Source organism: Chenopodium album, chromosome 20 (assembly GCF_948465745.1).
Source record: "Chenopodium album chromosome 20, dcCheAlbu1.1, whole genome shotgun sequence".
Classification (NCBI taxonomy): domain Eukaryota; kingdom Viridiplantae; phylum Streptophyta; class Magnoliopsida; order Caryophyllales; family Amaranthaceae; genus Chenopodium; species Chenopodium album.
In genome coordinates this window covers 24769626-24797565 of record NC_137853.1, presented here as the reverse complement: position 1 = coordinate 24797565, position 27940 = coordinate 24769626, and the positions used below count along the sequence as shown (strand labels likewise).

The window sequence follows — 27940 nt, the reverse complement described above, 5'->3', positions numbered from 1 at the left end:
TAAGTGTTTTATTTGTCCACTTATCATGGTATTTTTAGCACAATTTTGTTGTCATTTTCCCCTCTTTATCCCCCTTTCCGACTCCTTTTTGTGTATGATTACAACTTTTGGCTTCCCCGGTTCCTTTTTATGTGTGTGTTCGTGTTTGTAGATGCAAGGAGAAATTGGTCACATAGCATGAACATGAAGAACTATATTGGAAGCAAAGCACAAGAGGAGAGGGCGTGCAGCCTGTTAGGAGCGGGCGCTCCTGCCTGAACTGCCACATTCTGCCTCCCCTGCACTTTTAGGAGCGGGCGTGCACCTATATAGGAGCGGGCGCTCCTCCCTGTTTTCCTACAAACTGCCTCAAATTGCTGCAGGAGGAGAGGGCGCGCAAGATCCAGGAGAGGGCGCTCCAGCCTGAGGAGCGGGCGCTCCTCTATCCAGGAGAGGGCGCTCCTACATGCAGACCCGACTTTTTGGGCGGATTTTACAATGTTATTTCGGGGTGTATAAATACGACCCTTGGCTTCAGTTTTCTGCATCTTCTTCCTTGGAGAAGATCACCTTCTTCCCTTTAGTCTTCTTAGGCCCTTAACTCTCTAAACTCTTATTAATTAGCTTAGTTTCTCTCAAACTCTATCATTGAAGTAGATTAATTGAAGTTTGTATTCTTCCTTTCAACATTTTCTCAACCTTGAAGCTTCATTAGTAATCTCTTTCCTCTATCCCTTACTCTTTAATTTCAGTTTTTATTTACTTTGAATTGTTAATTTCTCTCTTGATCTTGCTTAATTGTTGTTGCATGTCCGATCTACCTTATTCCTACTACTCCTCTCAACTTGTTAACTTAATGTTTGAATTGGAACTTGTTGTTTTGATGTCCCTCACCATGTTTAGTGAGTAGTTTCTTAACTAGGGGTTGGATGAAGACCCAACCAAGCCATGGGTTAATTGATGTTTGTGTTTGCATGTTCATTTTGGGTTGATGATTGATTGTTAAAGAATTGGTTAATTGCATGTGTAATTGGATGGCCACTTATTGCTCATGTATTCACTTCTATGCTTGCATTGAAAGATGAGGTCTAGTTGTGAGCCATTTCTTGTATGATTATGCTAAATTCCTCTTGATTACGGTACCTCGTTTGGATGATGTAGTAGTCTTAGTTGCGGTAATTAGGTGAGAAATCCCAATTATTTGTGCCTTAGTACTATCTCGAACCGATCGAAAGACAAACCCGAGTTAGTAGTCTACTTCCTATTGTTAAGACTTGGTTGGCCTATCTTGCTAGTTGAGTTTGGTTTAAGAATGCTTAGTGTGGTGACTTCAAAAGAAGACAATGTTGAGTGCCCTCTCTATCATCCAATTTGTGTGCATGCTTGCCTATTGTTTTGATCCATTGGTTTGGTTGGTGTCTATCCCCATTTCCCCCCTAGTGTTTGTCTCCATATAGTAGTTATTTAATCAAACCTCCAATTTGTGACCGAACTAGATTGCAACCGTTTCATACTCTCGGTGTACTCATACCCATTCCCTGTGGATACGATCCTCTACTTGCCCTAGACTTGTCTTAGGTTAGTTTAGGTAGAAATAGTGTTTGGCTTGAGGGTGATCGTCCAACGACCGAATATCCCTCTACCAATAACATATATAGGTTATACACTAACGTCCTGTTCTTTTGAGCTTCTGGGCAGAGTAGAGTAGGGGTCAACAGAGTAGAACAGATTAAAAATCTGCAGAGCAGATTTCAGAATAGCAGAGTAGAGCAGAGCCGAGCCGAGCGAGCCGAACAGAGTAGAGCAGATTTCAACATTATTATTAATAATATTATTAATGTTGTTGTTGTTGTCGTCGTCGTCGTTGTTGTTATTATCATTATTATTATTATTATTATTATTATTATTATTATTATTATTATTATTATTATTATTATTGTTGTTGTTGTTGTTGTTGTTTATTGTTATTGTTATTAGTAGAAAGATAAAAGACAACGGTTTACTTATATTTATTTCACAAAAATTTTAAAATATAATGATTTAAAGAGTAATAATGATTTTACTTATAAATTTTTCCTAATCATATATTTTGAACACTAAAATAATAATAATAATAATATACAAAGTACTACTTGAAAACAACCTTTTTTTTTTTTAATTCTTAAATTGTATGGAAAGATTTGAAAATTAATTCAACTATATGAACTAACAATCAATACCCACATAAAATGTTTCTACGTATTGTGATTCTAATATCAAATGTTCATAAAAGAAATTGTTATTAATTGTTGTTGCTGTTATTATTATTATTATTATTATTATTATTATTATTATTATTATTATTATTATTATTATTATTATTATTATTATTATTATTATTGTTATTATTTATTTGAAAGAATTGTTATAATTATTAGAAATTATTAATTAATAATTTTTTTAAACATTAATTCTTAATAGTTTGAAATATTAAATATTATTATTGATAATTATTTTTATTAATTATTATTATGATTAATAAATATTAATTATTATTAATATTTATAATTATTAAAATTATTTTTAATATTAATAATTATTATAATTATTCAAAATAATAAATTATTATCATCAATACAATATTATTATTATTATTGAATATTAATTATTATTGTTGTTATTATTAATTATTTTTTGAAAATAGAGCCGAGCAGAGCAGAGCAGATTTCTTTTAAGCAGAGCAGAGCAGAGCAGATTTAATTTTAGCAGAGCAGAGCAGAGCATGGTTCAGCAGAGCAGAGCAAAGCAGAAGAACAGGGCCTAATACTATCTTCGTTTTATATTATTTGCAACGATTAGACTTTTTTCCTCTCTACTTTATGTTGTTAAATCGTTGCAAATAATATGAAATGGAGGTAGTACATGAAAATAGATACTTGAAATATTTGTATTTGCCGCATATTGTAATTGTTCGTTACCAAAAAGTAAAAACAAAAGGACAAAAAATTAATGCAAGTAAATAAAGGGAGACTTTCACCAAAATAAAAATAAATAAAAATAAAGGGAGACTGCTTACTTTGATTAAAATAAATTTTCTTTTATTTTTTTATTTTTTTTACTTGTATGTATGACACTGCATTATTTGCATCATATTTATCAACATTAAAGCAAAATAAAAATTAAAATAAATTTAATATAATAGATGGAGAAAATCAGAACAAACAACGTAACAATACCATCAATGGATCTCTTTATGCATTCAATACAGTAGACTACGGAGCATTATGGCCTGTAATCATAAGTAGCCATATTACTCTGAGACTTCTGAGCTAATAGTGTTAAAACTACTTGTCAAAGCTACAAATTACTTGTTATGCTCCTTCGAATTTTTCGAAGGAGAAAGCTTATGTGAGCTTGCATTCAATATGTACTATCTCGCGGAAGTGAACAGATTATCAGTACTTATAGATTGTGGCTTGTTGTTTCCTAGTAGCGAGCAATGGAGGTTCGAGTTCCCTGACCAATCTGTTCCCCTGTAACCATAGAAATAAATCAAGGAAATTATATTGACTTGCAAGCTAATTATACTGTAAAATGAAACAGAACAGCAAATGATTTTTAAAGAAACATAGAACTAGTTAAAGAATTTCCTAGAAAATCACTGAAGGGAGTGAAGGCATGACATAACGTACACTTCAGCTCTAGTAGCAACTTTAATATTGCAAAAAAAAAAAAAAAAAAAAAAAAAAACGAAAATATATACTCATGTAACCATCATTAGTAATTAAGGAGTTTTATTTTTGAATAAATTTGCTTAAACAATAGTCTGTAATTAATGGTAAATATGTCACTAGTGTAGTAAAAATATAAATATATACTCATGTAACCATCATTAGTAGTCTTTGTAGTCACATTGTCTGAACTTCATCTGTTTATATTACACAGATTATATTTAAACTTATACGCATTGTGATTGAATCTCTTATTTTGTGCTGTTATTTATAGCATATCTCCTTAGAGTCCTAACAATTAGAACAAATTTTATAATAGAGGTAAAATATACTAAGTGATCAGATATAACTTACATTGATTCAACATCCGATTTCTGAGTACCCTTGTTCACGTTACTATTGTTAATATACTTCGGGCAAGAACTAGCAGTATCCAAGAAATAAAGTAGAATAGCCATCAAACAGCTACAACCAAACATTGCAATTGCGCCGAAGATCCAGAGCAGAAGAGGAAAAGCGAAGTAGAATGCTCGCAATCCCAAAGACCAATACAGGCAGCCACGATTCAGTTGTTCGGAGACATACTCAATAAACTCTTCCCTTCCTTCAGTTGATGGTGATGGTACATTAAGCAAGAAACTAATATGTGCATAGTATCTGGTTGTCTGCATATTGCAGAAGAATGCTACAAGAAAGCATATTAAAACTGATAAATACTTTGTTGTGTGTATTGTGTAGTTCAGATTGCTTGAGCTGCTCACAATAGCACTGATCAATGAACTCAGTGTTATTGCAATTGTTGCTAGAAGTGTCGACGCCATTAGATTGTTTCGAATTGTTTGTACACCCAAAATTCCATTCTTTGCTGGATCCTAGACACAAAAACATTACAGGTTATAGCTAACAAAAAAATTAAAGCCATGTTTTTTTGTTTTTTTGTTTTTTTTTTTTTTTTTTTGGAAATTAAAGCTATGTAATTTTTTCTATACATTGACATATCTATATTTGTACTTGAATATAATCATCATATACAATGTAATAAAGTACCTCCGATAAACTGATAAAGTAAATTGGATTTGATCAATATATTTAATGTCCAATTCCTTTTTTTTTTCAACAAACAAAAATATGTTTAATGTCCGAAGAGTTTACCAACCAAACACTTTTACATGATTAATAAGGTACTGAGTATATTATCTATTTACGAATTATGATTATTCAACTAAGTATCAATTCATATTATGAAATTGTGCATTACACGGGTTTAAAAATAATTTAGTAAACATTCCACACATATATTGATGCTCAAAAACGATCTATCGATCCAACGATGAGTTTGTACTAGAAACAAGATCCATAGAAAAGATAATCGACTAATAAAATATTAAACAACGAGATCAGAAATTGAAACTAAGAAGAGAAGAAAACTAACCCTCATAATATACAGAACCCATTGATGGCGGCTTATAGAATTAAGACCAATAACAGATCTTGTAGGATGGTGAATAATGATGTGCAGAAGCCATAAATGGTATATACCAAGCAAAATTAATCCTGAAGGAACTAATACATAATCTAAGTACTTTTCTTCAAAAAACTTTGAATTCATTATGATTACTTTTTCTCCTTTTTTTTTCTGTGACAAAAGTTTAACAGCAAGAATTTTGCCATTATGATTTATATAAAGTAGCTAGATAGTGCGTAAGGATATTTTTTTAATGGTATATTTATGGGACGTAGTCGTCAATTGGCCTTTTGCTTAGCTATATTGCCTATATAGACAAAGATTCAGTAGACAAATTATACAATGACATGATGACAAGTTGCTAACTTTACTGTCAATGATATGAAATAGTAGGCACAAGATTCACGATTTCGTAAACGGAAAACGACATAACACTAATAATTTGTTACTGAATTTTAAAGAAATATGAGTGGATAGAAATGTCAATATATTATATTCGGATCGGATCCGGTGAAGCTTCCTCCGAATCTTCCATTCCGTGTGTTATTAAAATTATGATCTAGATAGTAAAAATCGTACTACCTCTGTTCCCTTTTGATAGTCCCTTAATCCCTTTTGAGCATTTTTCACGGGAATTAATAAACACAAATAAAAATAGTTAAGGTACATAGAAAAAGTAAATTGACATTGGGTATGCAAAAAAGTAGAAAGAGAAAATAATAAAAGTACATGGGAAAACAAAATTTATGGTTGACATATTGGAGGGAAATTTGGTAAAAAAAATTAATATTTATAAGGGACTATCAAAAGGGGACGGAGGGAGTATGATACTATGAGCCTAATCCACCAAACATTTTGAATAGTAGACAAGATTGTTAATTCATTGTGTATAATTGCTGGAAAAATCATGAGAATTGGTGGGACTGAACCGATTCTACCTTCATAAAAAATTCTAAATCTCTTATAATTTAAATCAAAATTAAGCTTATAAAATATCAAATTTTTCTTTGATGTTTGGAGAGTTATAGGGGTGGGTGTTAAGAATTGATCCAAGGAGCCTTAAAATCAGGCCCCAACCACCTCATCGGCTATCTCTCACTCTTTATAAAATATCATCAATCATCAATAATCAATAACTTAACTATATACTAAAAGACACACCAAAATTGACACATGTCATTTTTTGGCGTGTCCTTTATTTTTTTTTATTAAATAATTTACATAAATTAAAGAATAAAAAAAGATTTAATGTATCATATCACAATATATATTGTTACCATAAACTTAAGTAAAAAAAAATAAAATCAAATCAAATTCTTAACATAAATTGTTACATACATAATATTATGTACAACTTTACCATTTTTACAACTATGTGTGAAAAGCTTGTTAGGAAAGATATGAAAAAATATTTTTACCAGCTGGTTATTGACAAAATATATTGTATGAGAGAATGAATAATAGTAGGTAAAAAGGAGATCTACGTATGTATGGATTAAATGCATATTGTTGACATATTCATTTGGTTAACAAGAAGAAAATGATATAAATGAATCGGTGAAATATATCGTATATAAATATAATTATTTGCGTATTATAAAATATTTATTCAGCTAGTAATAGACTCTTTCATAATAAATTATTTAAAAAAATAATTTAAAATAGCTATTGAATATTACCGTGCATGGCACGGGACCTAACCTAATTTTTTATAAATTAAAATCCAACCATTTTAGTATCATAGACAAAATAAAACATAGATACATGAGTCTTATGAGCTCATCTTTATTATTAGTTAGGCCTCGTGCCATGCACGGTAATTTCACTATATTTATTTTTTCGTGTCATACAAAGTAATTTCAATACCTTTATTAAAAAAATAAATTAAAAAGTTATATAATTAATCAGGACAAAATATATATGTTTTTTTTTCTTATTTTTGCATATAATAATAGTAATAATAATAATAATAATAATAATAATAATAATAATAATAATAATAATAATAATAATATTAATAATAATAATAATAATAATAATAATCAGGCGTTCGCAAGGACTCAGGATAGAGTTGCTCGTGCAGTTGCTCATATCTTCAGCAGGATCGGGTTCGCTATAGCTAGAGGGGTGGGGGACCAGATTGTATCTCAGCTCCCCACCAATTTCTTGTAAATTGATTGACTTTATAAGTTTTTGATATTTTTATATAATAATAATAATAATAATAGTAATAATAATATATTGCAAGTGCTCTTCTTACACCACTTGTCAAGCCCAGTGGTGGTATTCGTCCTATAGCTGTGGGTACTATTTGGCGGCGTCTGGTTTCGAAGGTGGGTGCTGTGATGGTTGGCTAGTCTTTAGGTAGTTACTTTGATGGTTTTCAATTTGGCATTGGGGTTTCTTCAAGTGGTGAGGCAATTCTTCATACTGTGAATCGGTTAATTAAGGATCTTGAAGGTTGGTCTTTATATGTTTTTGGTGGATTTTCAGAATTAATGCCTTCAATCTTGTTGATCGTACAATCATGTTGCGTGAAGTTCGTCATCGTTGTCCGGGCATTTCGCGATGGGTTGAATTCTGCTATTCAAATCCAGCCATATTGTATTATGGGGACCAATCCTTATGGTCGTGTCAGGGAGTGCAGTAGGGTGATTCCCTTGGTCCTCTACTTTTTTCTTTGGTTTTACAGCCCTTGGTTTGTAAAATCAGAGATGCTTTTGACTTATGTCTTTAGGCGTGGTATTTGGATGACGACACTGTTATTGGTGACACTTTGGTGGTGGGGAAGGTTTTGTATTTAATTATGGAGGAAGGGCCTCGTTTTGGTTTACGTCTCAATGTAGAAAAAACTAAAGTTTTCTGGCCTTCTGAGGACCCTCGAAGCTGGCTCGTGGGTGTATTTCCGCCTAAAATTGCTCGACCTTCTCATGGTGCCAAATTGCTTGGTGGTCCCGTTAGTTCCGATCCCGGTTTTGGAGGTGACCTTGTGCTGCATAGGGTGTCCAAGACCATTGCTCTAATGGATAGGGTTGCTAAGCTCGATGATCCCCAGTGTGAGTTGTTGTTGCCTAGGGCATGTACCGGAGTTTCTAAACTCTACTTTGCCTTGCGTACTTATCCTCCTAGTACTTTTGAGGTGGCGCACCGCACTTTCGACGAGGCTCTTCGATCTTCCTTGGAACGTATCCTTACTGCTTTGGGGCCTGGGTTTGGCGATCGGCAATGGCGGCTTGCCACCTAACCTTTTGCGTTTGGTGGACTTAGTCTTTATTCTGCAGGTGATGTTCATCATTATGCTTTTCTTGCCTCTCGATTACAGTTTGCTGGGTTGCAGACAAAGCTTCTCCGGCATGCTGGCGTTGATGGCCTTAGTCGAGCTTTCGCGGATGCGTTGCTTCTGTTTAATGGAACGGTTGGGTTTGACATTTTGAGTAATCCTAGTCGTTGCCCCTAAACTCATGAAGAAATTACAGATATATATTTCACAAAGGATACCGCATCTGCAAAATCCACCTTCTCTTTATCTCCTTGTTATAGGGAATATTTCAAACACTATAACCCCAAGCTTGAACCCCACTGTGATCATACACTAAAGTATGGTGGCATTCCAAAGGGAAGAAAAAGAGAGCAAAAGAGTCGCCAACAAGTTTTAGGAACTTGTAAACCCAAAAACGATCCAAGGAGATCGTCAACTCCATAAGGTCTTGAACCAAACAGGGTTCGAGGATGAGGGTACGAATCCAATCTACAAAAGAAAGGACTCGCCCTATAAAATAGGCCTCTACTTTGTTCTGCTCGTATTCATGTGCACTTTTCGACTAACATGCAAACATTATTTTTAGCCCTAAACCTGTTTATTTATGTTGGTTGAATATTAATGCACAAATAAAACTATTATTGGCGATCACTTGAGTTAAAATCATATTAGCCTAAACCAAATTATTAATTATCTCATTAAGCGTGATTTCAAGTACAAATTCCCTTTAAACATGCATAAAAGGTGTGATCAAGCAATAACAATAAAATAAATAATATAATATCAAGCAACATAATAATAATTATAATCATAAGCATAATAATAATAATAACAATAAAAATCATGATAAGGCATAATAAAGCTTAATAATAATAGCAAGATCCTAGGCATGATACTAACAAGATTAATACCAAATCCTAGCATGTCACTAAACAATAAAGATCAAAGCTTTAACCCTAACATGATAACATGATATTAGAAATAGTAAAAGGCATCCTAAACATGATACTAGAAAGCAATAAAAACTTCCTACATGATACTAGGAAGCATTAAACAATAATAAACATGCTTTCTACATTGTGAAAGAAATACTTCCTCTGTTCTTTTTTACTTGACCTGTTTCTTTTATCACGCTTGCCAATGCAAAACTTTAACGATCAATAACTTCAATTCTCTATAAATAAAAATTATAAAAGTTATATATTATGATAGTACCTATTGAGACGAATCCAAAAAGATCTTACTTGAATATATTTTTCCTTACATATTATTCACAAAAGACGGTCAAAGGAGGGGTGGTGAATAGTGTAAAAGTCAAAGCGGGTCAAGTAATAAAGAACGGAGGAAGTAGAGAGTAAGATAAATCTACTTACTTCGAAGCCTCGTACCTCTTTCTAATAACAAAATACACAAGTTAGTAAACTTCAATGAAAATAATAAAGAATTAAATTAGAATCAAATTAAATAAAGTTTAAACTAGATTTGGACCAAACCCTCAGAAAATATTAAACCTTGCACGTCTAGGGCGAAGGCAACTTCGAACTTGGCTAGATGATTCTAAATCTTGTGTATGCGGAATTGTGTTTGAAAAAAGGCTAGCTTAGAAAAAGAGAGAGAAAGAAAGCATATATTGCTCAAGAGAGAATAGAAAGAATTGGGTGATTGTGAATGAGAGTTGATGAATAAAAACAGAGGTCGAGGACCCTATTTATAAGAAAATAGTCCGAAAAATCATAGAATATGATAAGGAATAAAACTCCACTCTGTCGCCAAAAAAATAGACCTGTCGCCAGAAACTCGACTTGTCGCCAGGCGACAGGCTTGTCGTTTCGCGACAAGACAGTTTTTTGCGGATTTTGTTTTTATCATATCTTTTGATCTAGAAGTCTAAATAAGTTATATAATATGTCGTTGGAAAGCTCTTGAAGTCTACTTTCTAATGCAATTGGAATCAGATTAAAATATTTTGTTGATAAAACGATATGGCCGAAATAGTGAAAGGGTGTTAGTTTTGGATAGAGTTTCGTATTTCTTTCATATCTTTTTCGTTATAGCTCGGATTTAATATTATAATTTATCATTGGAAAGATAATTTCAACATCTATCCAACCATATAAAATTTGGATAAAAAATATGAGGCACGGAAATAATATCTGACTGTCTTTTAACATGTTTAAATTCGAATAGAATTAGGACTTTTCAAAAAGGAAAGTTTTATAAAAGGAAAGTTTTATTTAAATCAAATTCCTTAATCTTATCTTTTCAAAAAAGGATAATTAAGATATTTTTAGAAACTTATAAAAGATTTTAATCAATCCTAATTAGCTTAGGAATATGATTAAACCTTTGGACCCTCCTCATGATCATTGGGTCGTAGGTAAAATCCGATTTGGGCCCAGTTTAGTATTTTTGCCATAACTTCTTCATTATTCATCGGAATTGGGCTTATAATATATCGTTGGAAAGGTCTTTTCAAGACCCATCCAACTACACCATTATTGGACCCTTATCATGGACCAAACTAAACTAGATTGGAAGTTTTCATAAAATAGAGTGGGTTTTCGAAAACAGAATGAAAAGAATTTTAATAAAAACTAACCGCAACACAAGACTCTTTACACTTTCACCTCATTCGATTATGATTCGACGCGAAAGGTATTCATCACTGGGTTTGGTTTTGGGGAGACACAAATGGGTGTCTACAGAAGCCCCCACTTTGATTGAGTTTGGAGAAACGCATGTTTCGAAAACAAAAGTCAAAGTAGCGATAGGGACAGAGAATGATTCAGAACGTTCTGCAATCCCAAATCATTCTTGTAATGCCGATACCTGTAAACAATATTAGTTAAACAAATAAAAGAGTTTAAGAAACGCGTATCTTGCACCGCCGAGCACACGTCTCTGGAGTAACCGTTTTGTTGTTTTGACGACCTTCCACAAGCTAGAGAACGCCATCTTGCTGTTGTTGATGTTCACTCGTCTTTGAACAAAAGAGCCTTTTTTGAGGATTGTTCACTCGTCTCTGAACAATGGAGCCTTTTTGAGGATCGTTCACTCGTCTCTAAACAATGGAGCTTTTTGAGGATCGTTCACTCGTCTCTGAACAATGGAGCTTTTTGAATGATATGTCCACGCGTCTCTGAACAAAAGAGCTTTGATAGGATGCCCACGCGTCTCTGAGCAAAGGAGCTTTGTATGATATGTCCACGCGTCTCTGAACAAAGGAGCTTTGAATGATATGTCCACTCGTCTCTGAATAAAAGAGCTTTGAATGATATGTCCACGCGTCTCTGAACAAAAGAGCTTTGAATGATATGTCCACGCGTCTTTGAACAAAAGAGCTTTGAATGATATTTCCACGCGTCTCTGAAAAAAAGATCTTTGAATGATATGTCCACGCGTCTCTGAACAAAATAGCTTTAATGATATGTCCACGCGTCTCTGAACAAAAGAGCTTTAAGATCGTTCGATTGGCTGCGAACAGGAGCTTTGTTGAATGGTCGTATTCCTGTAAAAATCAAAAGAATTGCCAAAATAGACTTTGCTATTGTTTTTCTTAGGGTTGATGTATTTCTTAGGGTTGACCTAAGCTTGAACCCCACTGTGATCATACACTAAAGTATGGTGGCGTTCCAAAGGGAAGAAAAAGAGAGCAAAAGAGTCGCCAACAAGTTTTAGGAACTTGTAAACCCAAAAACGATCCAAGGAGATCGTCAACTCCATAAGGTCTTGAACCAAACAGGGTTCGGGGATGAGGGTACGAATCCAATCTACAAAAGAAAGGATCCGCCCTATAAAATAGGCCTCTACTTTGTTCTGCTCGTATTCATGTGCGATTTTCGACTAACATGCAAACATTATTTTTAGCCCTAAACTAGTATTGGCGATCACTTGAGTTAAAATCATATTAGCCTAAACCAAATTATTAATTATCTCATTAAGCGTGATTTCAAGAACAAATTCCCTTTAAACATGTATAAAAGGTGTGATCAAGCAATAACAATAAAATAAATAATATAATATCAAGCAACATAATAATCATAATCATAAGCATAATAATAATAATAACAATAAAAATCATGATAAGGCATAATAAAGCTTAATAATAATAGCAAGATCCTAGGCATGATACTAACAAGGTTAATAACAAATCCTAGCATGTCACTAAACAATAAAGATCAAAGTTTTAACCCTAACATGGTACTAACATGATAACATGATATTAGAACTAGTAAAAGGCATCCTAAACATGATACTAGAAAGCAATAAAAACATCCTAACATGATACTAGGAAGCATTAAACAATAATAAACATGCTTTCTACATTGTGAAAGAAATAGAGAGTAAGCTAAATCTACGTACTTCGAAGCCTCGTACCTCTTTCTAATAACAAAATACACAACTTAGTAAACTTCAATGAAAATAATAAAGAATTAAATTAGAATCAAATTAAATAAAGTTTAAACTAGATTTGGACCAAACCCTCAGAAAATATTAAACCTTGCACGTCTAGGGCGAAGGCAACTTCGAACTTGGATAGATGATTCTAAACCTTATGTATGCGGAATTGTGTTTGAAAAAAAGGCTAGCTTAGAAAAAGAGAGAGAAAGAAAGCATATATTGCTCAAGAGAGAATAGAGAGAATTGGGTGATTGTGAATGAGAGTTGATGAATAAAAACAGAGGTCGAGGACCCTATTTATAAGAAAATAGTCCGGAAAATCATAGAATTTGATAAGGAATAAAACTCCACTCTATCGCCAGAAAACTAGACCTGTCGCCAGAAACTCGACCTGTCGCCAGGCGACAGGCTTGTCGTTTCGCGACAAGACAGTTTTTTGCGGATTTTGTTTTTATCATATCTTTTGATCTAGAAGTCCAAATAAGTTATATAATATGTCGTTAGAAAGCTCTTGAAGTATAATTTCTAATGCAATTAGAATCATATTAAAATTTTTTGTTGATAAAAAGATATGGCCGAAATAGTGAAAGGGTGTCAGTTTTGGATAGAGTTTCGTATTTCTTTCATATCTTTTTTGTTATAGCCCGGATTTAATATTATAATACATCCATTGGAAAGATAATTTCAAGATCTATCCAACCATATAAAATTTGGATAAAAAATATGAGGCACGAAAATAATATCTGACTGTTTTTTAACATGTTTAAATTCGAATAGAATTAGGACTTTTCAAAAAGGAAAGTTTTATAAAAGGAAAGTTTTATTTAAATCCAATTCCTTAATCTTATCTTTTCAAAAAAGGATAATTAAGATATTTTAGAAACTTAGAAAAGATTCTAATCAATCCTAATTAGCTTAGGAATATTATTAAACCTTTGGACCCTCGTCATGATCATTGGGTCGTAGGTAAAATCTGGTTTGGGCCCAGTTTAGTATTTTGGCCATAACTTCCTCATTATTCATCGGAACTGGGCTTATAATATATCGTTGGAAAGGTCTTTTCAAGCCCCATTCAACTGCACCATTATTGGACCCTTATCATGGACCAAACTAAACTGGATTGGACGTTTTCATAAAATAGAGTGGGTTTTCGAAAACAGAAAGAAAAGAATTTTAATAAAAACTAACCGCAACACAAGACTTTTCACACTTTCACCTCATTTGATTATGATTCGACACAAAAGGTATTCATCACTGGGTTTGGTTTTTGGGGAGACACAAATGGGTGTCTACACTCGTCAGTCAGCATTATGGAAATCACAGCAGGGTGATCATACCTATGCTTGGCTTCGGGCGGTCCCTATTTCGGGGATGGGTTAGACGATGAATGCCAAGACTTATCGCTGTGCTACCGGATGGGTGTTCCATTGTTCTCTATCACGACGTCGTGCTCTACTTGTTCAAGGGTTTTTACTGAGGATATTTTTGGTGATCACGCGGTGTCTTGTGCTGGTATTATGGGCATTAAACATCGGCATAATGTTGTTCGGGATACCCTTGTTGATGTTTGCTATCGGTCAGGGATTTCAGCTAGAAAGGAGGTGGACATTGGGTTATCTGGAGGGAACGATGGGGCTCTTAGACCTGCAGATGTGTTACTTTATTCATGGGATCGTTGTCGCGATGTCTGTGTTGACTTAACAAGGTCTTCTCCATTGACATAGTATGGGCTTTCTGACTTTGTTCTTGGACGGGGTAGTGATTGATGCGGCCAATCGGAAGCGAGTCAAGTACGAATCCAGTTGTCGAGAAATTGGATATGGCTTCCTTCCTTTCTCTTTCTCTTCTCTTGGGGAGTTAGAAAAGGACGCTGTTGCATTGCTGAAGTGGATCCGGAAGTTCTCAAAGATTCAAGACATTGGGGCGCGTGCTGCAATTCATATCTTTACTAGGGTAGACTTTGCTATAGCTAGAGGAGTGGGGGCCCAGATTGTATCTCGGCTTCCCACTAATTTATTGTAGGTTGTATGACTTTTGTTTTGAGATATAATAATAATTTATGTGTCTAATTTATATAGTATTTTACCCCCATCCCTTGGTCATAATTAGTAGTGTTTTTGGCTCTTTAGATCCACTTTTATTACTAATTGGTGTTTTCTAGTGTTTCGTAGTTTTGGTTGAGTTTTGTAGGAAATTGCACTTTTGGAGCATTTTCCAGGGTTTTCATGGAGCAACTACGGACATTGGAGGAGCACGACAGTTTTTGAAGCCCAAGGCCGGTTAGAGTCATCAAGCCGGTGATTAAGGGCTTGGTATATGTGATATCGGGGCATTTGGACCAAGTATTCAAGACCCAAAAAGAAAATCCGGATTGGATCGGGCAGATGCAGCAACCAAGGTTGCTGGTGCAAGGCACAAGCGCGCCCGATCGGGTGAGCATTGGCTCGATCGGGCGCGACTGCTTAGAAGAGGAACGCGAAGAAAAAGGCGCGCCCGATCGGGCGCTCCTTCACACGATCGAGCGCGTGTTTCTGGAGCCCCTAATTTGACGAACACTTATTTTCTAATTAGGAGTGTTTTAGAGTTTGTATAAGTACGTTTTAGTATCATTATTTTGGCTTACCTCTTTTCTTAGACTTTAATTTCTCTCTCTATTTAGATTATTTCTATCTCTAGATTTCCCTCAACTTTTACTCTTGTTTTTTACTCAACTTTGTAGCTGCATCGATTTCGGTAACGATTTCTTCTTTATTAATTTCAGCAATTTTATTCCTTTATTCCTTTATGATTTGTTTAATTGCCTTATTTAGTTTAGATTTAATTATGTCTGAGTAGATTCCTTTCTAGGTTTCATGGGGATCCAATAAAAAATTTGAAGGGGTAATTAATGATTATTGATTGTCAATGCTTAATTAATTTCTTATTGATTGATTTAATGCTATGCAATTAGATTAGGCCTGGTTTAATTGTATGAGTTTAGCAATATTGATTCGAGATTCGAGAGATGAGAATTGATGTTTAGGCTTAGTTTCAATAAGCGGACTAATTTATAAATGGTTAGGTCGAGATTCGAGGGATGAGATTTAATACCGGTAAATTAACTCTGTGATTGTAATACTTAGCGAAAGCCCATTATGATCTGATTAATTGATGCATTGATGATTGATTATATGTTTTACCCTGGAATATTTTTTATTGGAACCTATGCTCTAAGCCTTTTATTATTTGATTCCTCCTACTTTATTTCTCCCTACTCATATTCTTCGTAGTATAGTCCTTTAATAATAATAATTTGTTACTTTATAATTTAGATTACTTTTAATTAATTAGGAGTAAATTGACTTGTTTCCCTGTGGTTCGACCCTTCTTCCTTATCTACATAGTTAGAGGATTTAGGAATTACTTTTGATTAGATGACTACGACTTTAGCCTATCAATAATAATAGTAATAGTAATAGTAATAGTAATAGTAATAGTAATAATAGTAGTAATAATAATAATAATAATAATAATAATAATAATAATATATGTATTTTTTTTCTTATTTTTTTGGTCTTTTTGGGCCTAGTTCATGTTTTTAACTAAAAACGTGTTTTTATGCTTGCCCAAACCTGGGCTATCAGGTCGGATCGATGTTGATCAATTCTATTATATGGGGAAGTAAATAGTGCAGGACCCTTAAGACACGTGTCGCATTCTGAACTATACATGGTCTTTGGACTGATTTGCTTGTATTGGACATAAGTTGGGGTGTAAATGTGCCGAGCCAAACCGAGTAATATCTTGTTCATATTCAAGTTCAGTTAACTTTGGCGAGTCCAATCTCGATCCCGATCTTTCAAGCAAGCTCAAAAAACTGTTCAAGCTCGGCTCATTTGGTACACTATTAAACGAGTAATTCGCAAACATAAATAAACGAGCATTTCTATGTTCGTGTTAGTTCAAGCTCATTTATTAAATAAGTTTGAAAATTTGTTCAAGGTCGCCTTGTTTATTATATAAACGAACATGAACAAGCTTCTCCTTATAAGAGGTGATCAACATTGATCCGGCCCAAAGTAAATGACCATTTTGATAACCAAACACAGGTAATATTCTGAACATGTACGAGCTTCAACCGAGCTTGAACTCGAGTAGTTTACTGACCGGCTTGATTTATTTACACCACAAATTCTTGGCTGCACACTTACAGATAAGTTATAAGCTGCAGCTGAACCATATATATGAACATAAAGTACTTTAAAAACGAACATACGTTTTTTCCCTCCCTTATATATATATTTACCCCTTTTTCTCTTCCTCTTCTTCGTTCTTCCTTACCTCCATTAATTTTCTCTCTTTGTTTTCTTCTCAATTCAAAATTTTCTCTCTCTTTTTTTTTTATTTTTTTATTTTCCTTTCCTTATAAGTAAATTTTTTTTCTTACCTCACTATCCTTTAAGGCTTCAATCTTTAAACTTCATTATCCTCCTACTTTGGATATTCTCCAATTCGTCACCATTGTAGTAATCTCCATCATCTTCGTCATAATCGTCACCATTTTCTTTTTCTTCTGTTTTCTACATTATTATGGATTTGGTTGTTATTCAAAAGAGATCATTAATGCATTTTATATTTTATGTAGTTGATTTTTAATTAGTTTTAATAAGGTTAGATTTTGGCTGAAATTTATTTGTAATTGATTTTCAAATTTTATAATTTGACGAATTTCAATTTCAGGAATTTGATGAATTTCAATTGATTTTTTTGATGAATATATTAAATTAGACTATTTTAACTAAATTTTTGAATTTTTTATTAATATTTATTTAATTAATAAGTTTTTTTTGATGAATTATTGAATTGCTTCATCTTTAGTTTGTTTGTTATTATGATTTATGATTTTTTTTAATTGAATTGCTAATATTTTTGTATAATTTTTGGAAACAAATGAACACGGTGTACTCTAAAATTGAATATTTAGTACAACATGAACATTTGGTACACTAAAAATGAACATTTAGTACATGAAAATTGAACACATTTTAATGATTTATTTTATCTTTATTTCCCGTTAATAATTTTTTTCCCGTTAATAATTATATACAATGAATTTGAATTCATAAGAAAATCATGTTTATTTTAATATACTATGTTCATAATTTTTTTCACTCGTTCATTTTTATTATAATAAATTTATTATAGTACTAATTTTGTGATACTAATTTTGTGAATAAATAAATTTGTGAAGATTCACAAATCACAACCGACGCTTTTTATAATTGTTTGATTTCGAGCGAGCAACCAAATGTTGTAAATTTCAGGTTTAGTTCTTGTAAATTTTTTCGTACAATACATAACTTTTTTTTACTTTGAATATGTTAGTTATACTCTGTAATTTTTTTTATACTAATTTTTTCGGATCTTTGTCTTTTGATGCAGTTCTATTAATGGAAGCAATGAAGAAAGCTTATCAAATTGCGTCCCACTTTTTTTTTCTTTTAATTAATCTCATGTTTCTCCATTTATAGTTGTATTAAGCGTGTAATAAAGCTAAGGGTTGGAAAAAGAAAGTAGATAAATATAAAGATGAAGCCAGTGCTACTGTCCAAAAATTGGTTGTTGAGGTACTTTTGAACCCCTGTTCTTTTTATCTGGATTTTTGTCTTTTTAATTGAACAACTTATAATTTTATTTCATTTTGCAGGTTTTTGATGGAGATCCTTTGATTTATTCACATCCAACAACACAAGGGTTCAAATTTCTCTGTACTTTCAAAGAAAAAGAATGTTCAAAGTAAAAATAGTAAAGCTTCAACCAATGCTTCTCATTCATCATCAGCAAATGTAAGTATTTGTTGAACATTTCAATTGTGTTTTTGAACACTTTTCTATTATATATGGTTAATATCATTTTTATTTTAGGTTTTGGTGATGGGGTGATATGTCTAATTTATATAGTATTTTACCCCCGTCCCTTGGTCATAATTAGTAGTGTTTTTGGCTCTTTAGAGCCACTTTTATTACTAATTGGTGTTTTCTAGTGCTTTCGTAGTTTTGGTTGAATTTTGTAGGGAATTGCACTTTTGGAGCATTTTCTCGGGATTTTATGGAGCAACTACGGACGTTGGAGAAGCACGACCACCCTTCGTAGCCCAAGGCCGGTTAGAGTCATCGAACCGGTGATTAAGGGCTTGGTATTTGAGATTCCGAGGCAATTGGACCGAGTGTTCAAGACCCATGGAGGATATTTGGTTTGGGCCGGATTTACGAGCCCAAACGAGGAGTCCAAGTATGCCCAAGTAGCCTTGCCCGGCCAAGAGAGCTCCCGCCCGAAGGCGCGCCCGACCAGGCAGGGCGGAGTATGTGTAGCATCTGCTGGCACCCGATCTCGCGCCCGGCCGGGCGCGAGAAATGAAGACCTGAAGGAAAAAGGCGTGCCTGATCGGGCGGTGCCTCGCCCGATCGGGCGCGTGTCTTCATTAGGAGTTTTAATCGTCGTTTAGTTTGTTTTAGTTTAAGATCCTTGCTTAATATAAATACTTTTCCGTTAAGCAAGCTTATTATATCTTTTTACTCTTCCTTACTTTTCTCTTAGACTTTCTCTCTCTAGTTAGTTTAATTTCTCTCTCTGCACTTTATACCTTGTTCTTACTCAACTCTTAATTCCGTATATTTTGGTTATGAGATCTTTTCACTTAATCTCAGTTATTTATTTTATTCTTTCGATCATGTCTTATTTTATTACTTTGATAAGTTTAGATTTAATTATGCGTGAGTAGTTTTCTTTCTAGGGTTTATTGGGATCCATAAATAGTATGAAGGGGTAATTTATTGTTGTTAATTATCAATGCTAGATTAATTTCCTATTGATTGATTTAATGCTTTGTGACTAGATTAAGCCTGATCTTTTATGCATGAGTTTTACAATATTTATTCAAGATTCGAGAGATGAGAATCAATATTTAGGTCTAGTTTCAATAGGCAGATTAATTTATATAAATGGTTAATTCGAGATTCGAGAGATGAGATTTAATTCCGGTAGATTATTTCTGTGATTCTAATACGTAGCGAAAGCCCTTTATGATCTGGTTAATTGATGCATTGATGATTGAATATTATTAATTATTGATGTTGCATGATATTTTCTTATGGATTTGTTTTAACGCTTTACAATTATGGCTGGTAAAAGTATAGCAATATTGAATTGATGAATCGAGCAGATGTTAATTTGATATTAAAATTGCGAGAGCCTGTTAGATCTATGTTATTTATGCAATGTTAATTGTTGATTGTTATATTTTACCCTAGAGTATTATTTATTGGTGAACATGTGCCCTAGGTCTTTAATTCATTGATTTTTCTCTATCCTTTACTCTTCCCTACTTTTACACTTCGTAGTATAGCTATTCCTTTTACAATAATATTTTGGATACTTAATAATTTAGATTATAATAATTAATTAAGAATAGAAAGACTAGTCTCCCTGTGGATTCGACTTTACTTCCCTATCTATTATTAGTTAGTGATTTTAGGAATTACTTTTGATTAGGTGATACGACTTTATCCTATCATGGGGTTAGAACTGGTTCCCAAGCTTTAAATGGAAAAGGATTCAAAAATAGTAACCCTTCACCTAAATCTACTCATAAGGCAAAAACATTTTGAACATATGCCATTACAATTTTGAAAATACAGGAATAACATTTGAACATAATGCATTAAAATATGAACAAATAAAAAATAAGAACAAAGGTCAAAAGCATACCAACAAGAAAGGCAGTGGTCCCTTAAAAAACCCTTGGAGTTTTGCTTCCACTCAGGTACTGTGGAAATCAGACTTTGAAGCACATACTCGCACCAATTCAATTCCTTAATCTCAACACAATCTTGAATTGAGTGTAGAAATTTGAAGTGGCAGTGAAGGTTTTGGCTTGTTTTCATCATTTAATTCACAGCTAGCACAAGGAAATCTATCTTGAACATTTCAGTTGCTTCTCCCGTGTTCTTCTCCTTTGATTTAATGTCCGTTGCGACATATTTCCTTTTATGCAATGCTTGCTGATCTCTCTTGTTCTTCTTTTCTTCTTCAGTTTCATACTTCTCAAATATCCATTGGGTTCTAGGGCTACCAGTTTTACAACCCCAATTTTCCCTCCACCTCATCAAAGGCATCACAATCTCCATATCTTCATCTTCCTCCTCTGTCTTCTTTGGCTCTTTCTCATAAATAACATTTTTACCTCTAGGCACTCCATATACAATCTAAACATCATGTTCATTGATCTCCATTGATTTGTTGAATGGCAAGTATAGAGTGCTGTTGTTTTCTTCAAAATGTCTCAACATCCAAGCATAAAATATTGCGTCATTTTCTAGCAAATTCACAGAAAGAAATGCCCCAATCCCATTTCTTCCACTGCTTGTTTTTGTTGTGGGGTTAAGTTACCTACAAACTTCATAAACTTAACATGTCCCACTCTAACACATAGCTTCTCTACTTCATCCTTCAAAACCTCATCATCATCATCACTCAAAATTAATTACATCTTCATCAGTAAGTTCATCATCATCAACTTTTCTTTTTCATTTTTTCTCAATCTTCTCAGTTAATTCTTCTTTGGAATTACCTGTGCTTCAACAGGCTGTTGTTGCTCTTCTTCTGGGGTGCTTTGGCTGCGCAACACTCTTGTTGTTGTAGGGGTTGTGTTCTTCCTTTTTTTTGTAGCAATATGTTTCCTCCTTGAGAAAGAATTGTTTTTATCATTTAAATAGTAATAGTTAAAAAATGTTTAAATTTACGTAAATTAATGAACATTACACTAAAAGTAAAATTAACGAAAAACATATAAAGATTTTACCTCTGAGATGCTTGCTTGGGCTGAGTAGCATTGTCACCATTGCCTCCACCATGATCAGAAGTTGATGTAGGTTGTGCAGAATTTTCTAGTTGTTGTACAAAAATTGTTGAAGGTGGTACAATACTTTGTGGAAGAGTAACAGATGTATCTTTAGGTTGTTCAGAATTTTCTGATGGGAGTACAAAAGTTACTTGAGGTTGTTCAGGATTTTCTAATGGGAGTACAGAAGTTCCTTTGGGTTTTTCAGGACTTCCTAATGGGAGTACAAAAGTTCCTTTGGGTTGTTCAAAAGTTCCTAATATATGGGAGTTTAGAAGTTTCTAGTGGCTTCTCTTTCTCATGGTTTTTTTTTCTGTTTCAGTGGGCATCTCTGGTTCAGAAGTTTGCGGAGGTTGATCAGAAGATTCTGAAGATGGTTCAGTGTTTCCTGGTTGTTTTTCTGTTACAGGGGGTTTAGAAGTTTTGTTTGCTAGCTTCTTGTTGCAACTCAGAAGTTTTTGGTGGTTGTGAAGTTTTTAGGTGTTCAATGGATTGGGAGGGTTGATCAGATGTTTCAGGGTGTTGTTCAGATGTTAGTGGGGGCTTTCTAGCAGTTGGACTGTTAATAAAAAAAAATAACAACAGAATTAACATTTCTAACTAATATATGAATGTATCACAATATGAATTTCATATGAACATATCCCAATATATGAATGTAAAGCAAACTGAATTGGAAGATGTTCAATTATTATTTTTTGTTATTCAAAAGTTTTACATGGGTTGTTTAAAAAAATATCCAAACATAATCACAATATATCAATATATATACAAACAAATATAAGTATAAAATTATGGGCTTTTTAGTGTTTGTTGTTTATTGTTCAAAATTTTTAAAGGGTGTTCATCTAGTTTTGTAATAATTAAATATTAACAATAACATATTCCAATATAAACTGAAATGAAAGATGTTCAGTGGTTATTTGTTGTTGTTCAAAAGAGATTTAAGGGTTTTTCAAAAACATATCCATACATAATTAAAATTAATTAACATGCAAGCAAATATATAAACATAAATACACAATTGTGGGTTTTCCAGTTGATTATAATAGATGGTCAGTGCTTTATTAAGAATTTTTCGTTTATTAAAACAACATATATATATATATTCACATTAAACAGGAAACATATTAATCAAAACATACCTGTTTGATGGACTTTCTGAAATTTGTTTGTTTAATTCTTCCAATATATTTTGATCAACAATTGGACTTGCTTTTATATCTTCTAATTTCTTCTTTTTTGATGTTTTGACTTTGAAAATCTGACTTAATAATGTCCTGTTCAAAACACTTTTGTTTCAAATTAATTTTCAATTTTTAAAATTAGGGTTTCAATTACTCATTTTGTTGTGAATTAGAACAATAAATCACTTACATATTTTCATCTTCTTCAGTAGGCGGAGATTGTTTTGATTTTCTACAAAAAAAAAACAAAAAAAAAAAAAAAAAAAAAACAAAAAGCAAAATTATATCTATGATTAAATATTTCAAAAAAATTAAAACGACAATAATTTAACAAATTTAACAAAATTGTATCAAAATCAAAGTAATTGGAGTGATGTTCACCTTTTTTAAGGTGTTTTCGGTGGTTCTTCGTCGTTCGCCATGGAAGTGCAGCAGTTTTTAGAGAGAGAAAATTGAGAGTTGACTGAGAAAATTGAAAAGAGGAGAGAGAAATGCAAATGAACTAATTGAAGGAAGTTATAATATTAGAAGTTTAGAACGGTTATATTTAAAAAAAAAAAACCGTATTACGTGATGTTTGGACGGGTTGTGGGTTTTATGTCTGGGCTCTGTTTGTTGGGCCACGTATTGGGCTGGTGCACCTATTTCTAGGTGAATAGGTGCACCATGGTGTATGTAATACCAATTGGGTGTAAATGCAATAAGTCTTAGCTACACTCTAGAATGGGTGCACCACTGTCTAAAAAATGAACACGTAGTAAAAAAAAAATATAAACACATACAAAAAAAAAATTAATTAAAAATGAACATATAAAAAAATTAATATTTAATACTTAAAAAGTGAAAAGTGTAAAAAAAAATAATGGGAAATTCTCAATGGTAGCTTCCTACTATTGCTTATTCTGAATGGTAGCAATTTTTTTTTTGAATTCTCAATGGTAGCACTCTACTTTTTAAAAGTTGTAACCGTAACCTTAATGATATTTTTCTGTTAATTCTAACTTAATATTTTTTTTTTCCTTTGAAGAATCTAACTTTTTTTTAGGGAATTAAAGAATCTAACTTAACTTAAACTGAGATTATTTTTTTTTTTATAAAAAGTAAATAAAAATAATAGTTATAATACCCAACCCTTCCCTTCACTTCCCAACCACCCTCCCCCTCCCTCCCAACCACTTTCTCATTCCCCCTCCACGGCTTCACCAATAATCCACCGGTGTTTCTCCATGTCGTTTGACACCCCACCCGACCATCCTCTTTCCCCTATCCCCTCTTTGCATGCTTCAATTTCATCTTCCTCTTCATCTCCATTGTCGTCGTCGTAAATTGAATTATATGCGTCAATGTGGACGAAATAGGGGATTGAAGAGAGAATTACACCAGAACTTGATTTGAATCCAACGTTGAATCTGTGCGAGAAGAAATGGAGATGATTTTCATTGAATTCTAGGGTTTTAATTGGGGTTAAATTTATGATTGTGATTGAAAGAGTTGAGGATTTATCGGCCTCTATTTTGTTAAATTTCGAGCAGTTGAGGTGCGGCGTTGGGGCTGTGAATCTGTGATAGTGGTGTTGGTGTGAAAGCCGCAATTTGTGTGTTGTTGCATTGTTGTGGATTGGAGTCAAGAGAGGTGGCAAATGGTGGTTATTGTGGGCTGTTGTAGTTGTATATGGTGGTGCAAAGGTGGAGGTGTTTGGTGGTTGTTTATGTGTAAGTATTGATGTTGTTGTTTTTGGCTGGTTTAGTTGACTTGAAGGGATGGCATTTGCGGTGGAAGGAGGATAGAGAAGGGGGGGGGGGGGGGGTGGGTGTATGTGGATTGTGGAGGGTGTTGTGGTGGAGGGTTTGGGGTTGGAGGTGGCTTCCATGGAATGAAGGGGAGGAGAGATAAAATGGTTGATAATAGTTAAAGTTAATGGATATTTTACGATTTAGAGGTAATAAGGTTACGGTTACAACTTTTAAAAAGTAGGGTGCTACCATTGAGAATATTAAGAATAAGCAATAATAGCTTTCTCAACAGTACTTTTTGTCCTGTAGTTTCTCTCACCCTTTTTCCTAGCTATTTTTCGATTGTTTATGAACCCTTCTTCATTAGCTTCTTCACCAACTTCAACATCTTCAATATCAATTGGACCCATCACACTTTCCACCTTTTCACGTAACATTTGAAAAGTATACTCAACTTCAGTTCTTGCTAAAAGATCTACTTGACATGATGTCACTAACTGAACATACTTCCTAACCATTTGAACTCTCCAAACAGCATAAGGAACAACTTTAACATATTGACATGTATCTTCATCAGAAACATGACTACACATAGCCTTCTTAGTCCACCTCTTCACTATGTACTGTTCTGGTATCTTTTGAACACAATGAATATTATATATACAAAGAGAGTGTCCACATAACAACCCCATTTCACTCCAATACTTACAAGTGCAATTGATGTTGAAGGTGAATTTCTCATAAGTAACTTCATGCCTTATAATGTCCTTTTCTGGCCTCCAAACATAATAAAAAGTAGTCTCATCATCTTCATGCTTTCGCTCTTGACAACATGAAATACCTTTTGCAAATTGATTCTCAAAAACCACATACACAGAAATAGTATAAATCTCCCTAGCGTGTATGAGCAAACTAACATTAGCTACTGCAAGATGACGGTTACCCATCAAAAAACGGAAATCTTGCTTACTTTCTTTACTCCTCCACTCTGATATAACATCAAGAAAAGTACTATAAAAGTCACCCAAACAATCTGTTTTATTCAATCTATTGGAAACAGAATGATTTGTCGTTTCACTCCTTTGGGATGACAAAACTCCACCCGAAAAATAATCCTTTGAATAAGCAGGACACCATTTCTCTTTGATATCATACAAGTGATTTAACCAATCATTTTCTGGACACTTGTATTTTGTCATCATTCTATTAAAAACAAAAAACAACAGACCAATAAACAAAATGATAATATAGTTGTTCAAATTACAGCAACAAAAGTTCAAAACATATAACATACTGTTCATATGCACTTGTTAAACATAAAGAGTAAGCATGTTGAAATTAAATAATTAATAGTTCATATATAAACAAAGCTTCATATCTTAAGACATTAAATTCTAATATCTAATAATAACGTTCAAAAAGAGATAAATCATGTTAAATTCAATAAAATCAAGTCCGCAAATATGTAAATGTAATAGTTCAGATTTCAAACACAAAAAGTTCACAACATAAACTCAATAATTCAAATAAAATTAAAGAAAGCTTACCTTGGCCAGTAATGTTCAAATTCAGCAGGACTTTCACAGTACTTGAGCAAATAATCGATAATTTTGGAAACCCTTTCAATATTCAGAGTCCTCCTATATTGTTCTTTGAATTCTCACCAAGGTGCCAAGTGCACAAACGGTGCCGAGTGCTTGGAAAAATTTTGTCGAATTGTTGCAGCAATTGAAGGGGCTTCATCAGTAATTAAGGTTATGGGGTTTTGACATCCTCCCATAGATCTCATAAAAGCCTCAAACAACCATACAAAACTGCTAGTCTTTTCATCAAGAACAAAACCTATTATGACATTATTGCAATGATGATTTATACCAACAAAAGGGCACAAATCATGCCATATTTGTTGGTTCTATAGGTGGTATCGAAGACCATCAAATCACCAAAAGCTTCATAATCCCTTCGCATTCTTCCAGCCCTCCAAAATACACTACAAAGGGCATGATTTCCATCAACCTCAAACTCATTTTATAAGTCACTCTCTTTGGCTTGTCTTGCAGCAAAAGACTTGATCAAAGTATTACAATCACCACCTTCTAATCTGCCAGCTTTTTCAATAGCTAAAGCGTTGTAAACATCAGTAACCGTGTAGCATAGATTAGGAGATCCACCAACTTCTTTCCTCAAACCACGAAGAGAATCCGTAACCCTAACCCCACTAGCCTTCATAGTACTTATGAACTTCAAATGCTCACCTTGCATTTTCCTTTGAGATCTAAGGAGATGTTTCTTCTCAATAGGTTTCATAGCATGATTTGTGATCCATATTGTTTTTAACAGCAGTCCAAACACCTTTCTCATCAATAACAAAATCAATGTAAGCTTCACAATGTAATCCAACTTAGAAAACATCCTAGGCACCTTAGGAGAAGTATCCTTCAAACCAGCATTTGAACATAGGTAGTTTCTGCCTCTCCAAACACTTGTATTACTAACATATCGAACTTTCCCTTTCCTAATACTAAATCCATGCCTAAGTGCATAATCATTATACATTTCATATGCCTCCGCATCACTTATGACTTGTTTCCACCATAATTCAGACTTTTCAGTTTTCACTTTCCTTATAAACAACTTCATACTTATAAACTGCAATAAACAAACAAAATGCATAACAAACATTATTATAGTTCAAAAATAAAACAAGAGAGTTCAAATGAAGGGATAGGATGTTCATAATTAATTATACAATTCTATATTAAAAAACATACATGATCAAAGGTTCAATAAAATAACATAAAGGTTCAAAAATATAATAACAGTGTTCATAATATTGTTAAACTACTAATAATACGACAAATACGAATTATAAACAAATAATATTCATAAAATTCATCAACAAATGATCAAATTCATTACAAATTAATAAAATACAATAAGAAATCAAAATCTCTTCAAAAATTCCAGAAGCTTATTAAAAATAGATCAATAGTTTGATTAGTTCATCAATTAATCAATTTAAAAATACAACTAATAAAACCTAAATATTATGCAATGTTCAGAATCATTTTAAACTTCAGATTTCAAATTCAAAACACTTTGAACTAAAAAATACATTTATCTATCAAATTCATGACATAAATTGTTCGGCAAGAAATCAAAAGAGGCGAATGTTCAGAATCAAGAATTCATGAACAGTTTAATCAACAAATGATCAAATTCATCACAAATTAATAAAATACTACTGCAGAATCATATTAATCAAAATCTCTTCAAAAATTCCAGAAGATTAAAAGTAATAGATCAATAGTTTGATTAGTTCATCAAT

General features: G+C 33.1%; 2 protein-coding genes across 2 annotated transcripts; both read right to left on the bottom strand.

Moving 5' to 3' along the window:
- Nucleotides 1–3170: 3170 nt before the first annotated feature.
- Nucleotides 3171–5359, bottom strand: LOC145598573 (uncharacterized). Its single transcript, XM_081654943.1, has 3 exons — nucleotides 5122–5359; nucleotides 4044–4561; nucleotides 3171–3491 (listed from the first exon to the last, which is right to left on the bottom strand). The coding sequence occupies exons 1-3, from the start codon at nucleotides 5296–5298 to the stop codon at nucleotides 3389–3391; spliced, it is 798 nt and encodes a 265-aa protein (XP_081511069.1). The 5' UTR covers nucleotides 5299–5359; the 3' UTR covers nucleotides 3171–3388.
- A 21281-nt stretch (nucleotides 5360–26640) lies between these two features.
- On the bottom strand, nucleotides 26641–27252 carry LOC145596919 (uncharacterized). Its single transcript, XM_081653111.1, has one exon. The coding sequence runs from the start codon at nucleotides 27250–27252 to the stop codon at nucleotides 26641–26643; it is 612 nt and encodes a 203-aa protein (XP_081509237.1).
- Nucleotides 27253–27940: the final 688 nt, after the last annotated feature.

Bases quoted from the DNA above. Each gene is read 5' to 3' on its own strand.
- LOC145598573 (XM_081654943.1), bottom strand. From the start codon at position 5,298: ATGAATTCAAAGTTTTTTGAAGAAAAGTACTTAGATTATGTATTAGTT. The intron at 4,562-5,121 runs GTTAGTTTTCTT...TTTTGTGTCTAG, and splicing joins GGGTTCTGTATATTATGAGG to GATCCAGCAAAGAATGGAAT. The intron at 3,492-4,043 runs GTAAGTTATATC...CTATGGTTACAG, and splicing joins AAATCGGATGTTGAATCAAT to GGGAACAGATTGGTCAGGGA.
- LOC145596919 (XM_081653111.1), bottom strand. From the start codon at position 27,252: ATGAAGTTGTTTATAAGGAAAGTGAAAACTGAAAAGTCTGAATTATGG.